General features: G+C 37.6%; 1 protein-coding gene across 12 annotated transcripts in view; it reads right to left on the bottom strand.

Annotated features, from left to right (window-relative positions):
• Positions 1-251: 251 nt before the first annotated feature.
• Apbb2 (amyloid beta precursor protein binding family B member 2) overlaps positions 252-6,254 on the bottom strand; it is a 363,904-nt gene continuing 357,901 nt past the window's right edge. For all 12 annotated transcript variants that reach the window (XM_045161203.1, XM_045161206.1, XM_045161207.1 and 9 more), the window contains one exon: positions 252-3,716. In XM_045161203.1, coding sequence (XP_045017138.1) covers positions 3,549-3,716 — 168 coding nt within the window. In that variant the 3' untranslated portion in view covers positions 252-3,548. The remainder of the gene's footprint in view (positions 3,717-6,254) is intronic.

Below are 6,254 nucleotides of genomic sequence, written 5' to 3'. Positions count from 1 at the left end.
GTAAACATGTCAGATGAGCATTAGCTTAAGCTGGGCCAACTAGAGAGCTCATAGCTTTATTAAATTGTGCCAGTATCAGATGTTTTCCATGTTGTTTATGAAATCTTAAGTTGCAGTGCTTGTAGAATGAGATGTGCCCACACAAAAAGGAAGCTTTGGGGCTACTAGGAAATGGTCTTGTGTCATGTAGTCTTGCAAGTGTGTCCTTAAACACATAATGTGGATTTTAAAGAAAGTAGCAATGCCAACAGTTTTATCACCAAAAACTTGTTTTAATGGAAATGGGTCTAATGTCCCTTCATGCAATAAGACAGACAGACAAAAAACAATGGTGATCTTATACCCAGGTGGAAACAAAGGGCATGTGGATATGTGTACATACCTTTTTGATGAAGTCACACATGTTATGAAAGATATAAAAACAAAGCACTGCACAGTGCTTTAGTCTACAAAGGAAAGTTCTTAGCCATAGGCATGTTGGCTATTCCCTTGATTCTGCCAAGGGGCACATAGATGAGGTGGCAAGAGTGTGTCTAGCTAGCTGCTTTTAAAAAATAAAAGGGACTTTAAGCATTTTGTCTTTTCTACATATTCCAATAGAAATGCGACTACAAATCATTACAAAACCACCTTTTAGGCAATGTATATAGTTCACTGAGATTACTTAGACCTGGATACATTGTGACATTTCATCCAGCAAAGATAATACATTAACACAATAATGCAGTATATTTCAGTAAAAATAGAATAAATAAAATATTTTAAGCTGTATTTAACAGGTTAATTAAAAAAATGATAAAGACATACAAGGCATAGTGAACATGGCTGCCTGTTTACCAAATCACAGATATAAAGAATGCATAGATAACTGAAGTATCACTAAGATCTCAGGTAAAACACTGGCATCCTTTCACAGACAAATACACACATACTTTCATACATACTTTTTGGCCATGGCAGAAAGTGTCTGAACATACTGTTTAACATAATTTACAAAATTAACCTGCATTTATTTAGTATGCAAAGCTATTTTTTGAAAACAAAATTATCTGCAGTAAAGTTTTCATTATGTAAAGGCTATCATTCATCTTACTGCATCCATAATTGCATATATAAATCAGTGTGCTATTTAAAGCTAGCTCAGTATTCTTGATCCTGAAAAGAAAGAGATGTATGTCTTTAAAAAAATGGACTAGGGGTTCTGGTAGAGATTTCCTGTAGAGAAGTGGATTACTTGTTTCACGTTTTGAAGGTGAGCACATCAAAACATTTCACTATCGAGATCAAAGTGAAAGACCATCATAAATAAACTTGAATAGTTTCCCCCCCTCTCACACACACACCGGGTACAGTAAGGTTTATTACTGCAGTAATTTCTCATGATGGCACTGGTTACCAGAAAGTATGCAAACTGATCTGAAGTGCAATTCATTTTCTCAAGTAGTAGTATTTTCATTATAACATTAGGGTACCAGCAAACCCCTGTACTCCACTCCATAACTTCTCTGAGGAAACCACAGGCATAATGCCCTTTACTAATTCTGTAATGTTCACTGGGATAGCTACATGTGTGAGTTAGGAATATCTCTTCCACAAGCATCATCAACTCTAGAAAACCCCAGATTGGAGCAGGCTACTGAAGGTGGATGCTTGTCCTCTACAACACATTTGAGGTACATTGCAGCATACAGTCCTGGACTGAGAAGACAATGGTCTTAGGACTAATGTCATATCACTGTGTAGATAAACTGGACATCTTTCCCTACTAACCAGGGAATATAGAGATTGCCTGACAGTGAGCATTTCTATTATCTGCTGTTCTTTGTATTGGCCAGAGTCATTTGGAAAGGTCTTCCTGACTGAGTGGAGGAGGAATAACATGGCAAGAATGGGGACCGTGGGTCCAGGGTTCTGGCTCTCATGAGCTTTGGTGAGATCTTAGGCCACTTATTTAATCTTTTGGTACTTTGTGTTTTGATGTCTCTAATGTGTTTAGTACCCTTTCTACTTATAAGGCTCAAATGTGATAAAAATGTGGAACCATTCTGACAAGTACAAAGTGGTGTATAGGCGGAAAACATTACTTTTATAACTGGATGTTGTAAACGTTAATTTTAACATTAAAATCAAACAAGACTAATATTAAGATTGATCTTCTTTGAAATTTTTCCTTTTAAAACAACATTGTCAACCAAAGTCTAAATTTGTATATCTTTATACTTAAGTTTCCTATCTACATAAAACAAAGTAGAAAAATGCTATTTTGGGGAAACTGTCAAACAGTCCATTACTCCTACATATATTTTGCTCTGACATGGGAAATTTAAATCTTTAAGTTAAAATGGAAAAATATAAGTTTTAAAACATTTCTAGTTCAACAAATTTCCAACATTAAATATATAAATTTGAGAAAGATTCAACTTAAATGAAATTTGTTGCCATGGACAATATGTAATAGACAGACAGCTTTCTGGACAAAAAGCATTAGAGAACTTTTGGGCTTGATACAGAATTCTAGCAGAACATTTACTTCTAAGTCGTGAACTAACAAGTATCATGTGGCGGAGATCTAAAATAACAGTGTATGACAGATACATATATGATATTTCCTCAACTTTGAATTGCATATTAGATGTTATCAAACTAAGGATGAAAGGTGTGTGAGGAGATTTTCATTTTCATGTCTGGGTAGAGGATGGCCATAGTGAACTTTAATTCTCTAGCTGCATTGTACAATGTAAGGCAGAAGTTTGAAACATGTCCCATCCAAAATGCATTATGACTTTGTTAATCTCTTTTAAAAATAATAAGTTTGAAAACCACCTGAAAAGAAAGGCTATTTTTGTTTGTTTTAATTCCTCAAATTTTGTTTTTTATCCATCTTAAAGTTTCACTTTTTTCCAACACCCCACAAACAGCCGTAGACATGAAATGGTGTCCATGTGTCAAAGAGCTCGCTGAGGAAAGCTGCTAGCCGGTCTCTATGCTGATGCCAACAGCCAATTTTGTCAACCAACTGGTCCCATCTTATGAAAAACCAAAACTCAAACTTGTCTCCCTATTTTTACAGCAACTCAATGGTATCTGCTATTTAGTGTCTAAATGTTTTGAATGCTGAAAACAGGGCAAAGTGCCATAAGATTCAAAGGTTGCTTGTGACAGATCCAGTCAAGAGGACGGTGAAAGGAACTCAGGCTTCGATCACTCCAAGGACTCCAAGGACGCAGCATTAGTTCACTAGGAGGGTGTGGCCACATTCTTTTGTGTGTGAAGTCATGTTCACAATATTTACAATAAGAAAAAGACCTTCCACTGCTCATGATGTAACTTACTGATAGCAAAAAAAAATTATTCATGCTTCTTTTCATATCACATGATGGTGGCAAGACGAGAGAACATGCTGGTCTCACACTGTTTGGTTAAGGATAAATTCTCTGGAGACAAAGCATCAGCAAGTGAATGGAAGGCCAGATAGATAGCAGTTCCTTTTCTTTAGTTTACCAGTTGATCTTCAGGTAAAAGGAACAGAATCCTTGAAACATAAGCAGCTATGGTGTTTCTGTGACAGGACGTTTCTGTTTCAAAGTGTCAATGAGGGATAAGACCCCTCGTTTTACGTTGGTTGTGACTCTTCTGGTCATCGAGTCTGCTGGCGGAGGTGGGGGTCGAACCTTCTGTGAAGGTGGCCTGGCTACCAAGCACTTCTGATATCGTAACTGAAATAAAACAGATAATAACATTTTAGGTAATTAATACGATATTAGTTCTTATTTACTATGCCTTTAATTCATCATCAATATGTTGACTATCTCCTAAACACAAATCCATGAGCTGTTTTATTATTACTATTATTGTTTGTTTGTTTTTTTTGTAGAGTTGGGGACTGAGCCTAGGGCTTCATGGAAAGTGCTCTAGCCACCACCCTAGTAGGATTCATTTTGTTCTTTTTTTGTTTTTTTTGAGGCAGGGTTTCACTCTAGCTCATGCTGACCTGGAATTCACTATGTAATCTCAGGGTGGCCTTGAACTCATGGCGATCCTCCTACCTCTGCCTCCTGAGTGCTGGGATTAAAGGCGTGTGCCACAGCGCCCGGCTTTCATTTTGTTCTTAATGTAGATGGCTCTTGAGGAACAGATGATAAAACAGTAGTTTCATCTAGCTCTGCCACTTGTGGGCTGTAGGATCCCAGGCAGTTATTGTATCTCTTCACACTTCAGTTTCTTCAAGTGTGAAGTGGCTGGAGAATTTTAAGGCACACTTACAGAAAAACTAAATTAGGCCTAGCAACATACATGTTTGTTGCTATCCCTATTTTCTGCCTTAACAGAAAATGAGAGCTCAGTACATGTTTTTATGTTCAAGATAAACCTGAATGGGCTATTTTTTTATAAATCCACTAGCACTGGCACCATAGACAATTTCTATTCTTCGGAAATATAGCTAACTAGCTTTTTGTTAGTGAGAAATTTAATTCTTCACTACTAGATGAAAAGGTTACATGACATTTTTTCTAATATAACTTAACTAGTTATTATTTTTACCTAATCTCTATTAAAATAATTCCACAGCTGATTTTCAGAAATCAAGTTAAATATCAATAGGTCCTTGGCACAGTTATGGGACAGGTTGATGTTTCTCCTTAAGAAGTATGAAAGACTTGGGTTGGCTGGGGTCACAGTGTCCTCCCTCATCTCCTCGGCCACAAAACTGGTCTCTTAATGCATGCGAAAAGATTGTTTATTACATGTTTATTCAGTACAAAGTGTCTTGTTAGGTCTGCATCGTTACTCAGAGCACACATAACTAAAGTGTGAATGTACCAATGGGCATGTGAGACAACATGGAGCCCTGGACTTGAAATCTTTTAAATAGTAGTTTGTATGTACTGTACAAATGGATTCTGTAAAGCATCCCTCTTTTCCCTCTATTTTCAACTTCACTAAAATATCTTCACTTAAAGCAGATTCAGAAGGTGTGAGTAATGCATAGTCTAAATTCACATGTAGCCATTCCAGATGGGGACTCACACACATTTTCATCAAGGAGGACAGCCCTTGTTAGGAGAGCTGGATTTGGAGTGGGATGGGGAGCTTGGACTGCATCCATATGCTTATGTGGCACTCTAGCTGGGTGGATTAATACAATTTAAAAAAAAGAATAGAAAATGTTTTCAAGAAGGAAAATGAGTCTGGGAATCTGAAAACAAACTGTAGCCTCTGATAAAGCTAATTACAGAAAGCTAATTATCTAATTGTGACTAGCATTTAAAATGTATAATTAAGGCTAAAAGCCATTCATTTTGGGTCCCAAACCATCTGTTATGATCCGTTTCAGTTTTATAAAATGAGTAGTTTTTTTTTTCCTTGATTGAAATGTACTTGGCTTCCTGTGGCCCCACCCCATCTTATTTCCCCATACCTGGTTTGAAGGGTTAGTACTGACTTCTGCCCACACCTCAACATCCAGGCTTAGGAGTGTTAGAATCTTGGATCTATATAGCACTTGGAGAAATAATAACTCGTTAATAAGGGGCTGATGAATGGAGAATCAGATGGTGTGTGAATTCCAGGTCTTTCCACTCTTCTCCCTCCTTCACCATCCAGTCAAAAATGTCTTTTGGTCGGGTGTGGTGGCCCATGCCTTTAATCCCAACACTCAGGAGGCAGAAGTAGGAGGATCACTGTGATTTCAAGGCCAGCCTGAGACTACATAGTGAACTCCAGGTCAGCCTGGGCTAGTGTGAGCCCCTACCTCAAAAAAACACAAAGATGTCTTTTAAGAGAAAAGTCAAATCATTCTCATGCTGTTTCCCATTGTTGCCATCTGCTCTGCCACCCTTCTTCCTCCTCATGCTTGTTTTTATTTTATTTTATTTTATTTTATTTTATTTTATTTTATTTTATTTTATTTTATTTTTTCGTTGAGGTAGGGTCTTACTCCAGTCCAGGCTGACCTGCAACTCACTCTGGAGCTCCAGGTTGGCCTTAAACTCATAACAATCCTCCTACCTCAGCCTCTGCAGTGCTGGGATTAAAGGTGTGTGCCACCATGCTCAACTTCTTTTCATTCTTAATTTACCAGTGTACTGTATACAAAAAACAGCAAAAATAATGGAGAGCTCCCTCTACTTCCTTTCCCTCAACCCCACCTATTCTTGGTTTTCAGCCCCTTCTAGCATATCTTAAAGCCAGTGGTCTCTAACTAGGAAACTCAGTGCCTCCCCTGTGCTCTTCATCTATTGCCAGGACAATAT

The sequence above is a fragment of the Jaculus jaculus genome, chromosome 11 (genome assembly GCF_020740685.1).
Source record: "Jaculus jaculus isolate mJacJac1 chromosome 11, mJacJac1.mat.Y.cur, whole genome shotgun sequence".
In the NCBI taxonomy this organism is placed as follows: Eukaryota; Metazoa; Chordata; class Mammalia; order Rodentia; family Dipodidae; genus Jaculus; species Jaculus jaculus.
Note: the sequence above shows the minus strand (reverse complement) of the source record. Positions and strands in the feature narration are given on the sequence as shown.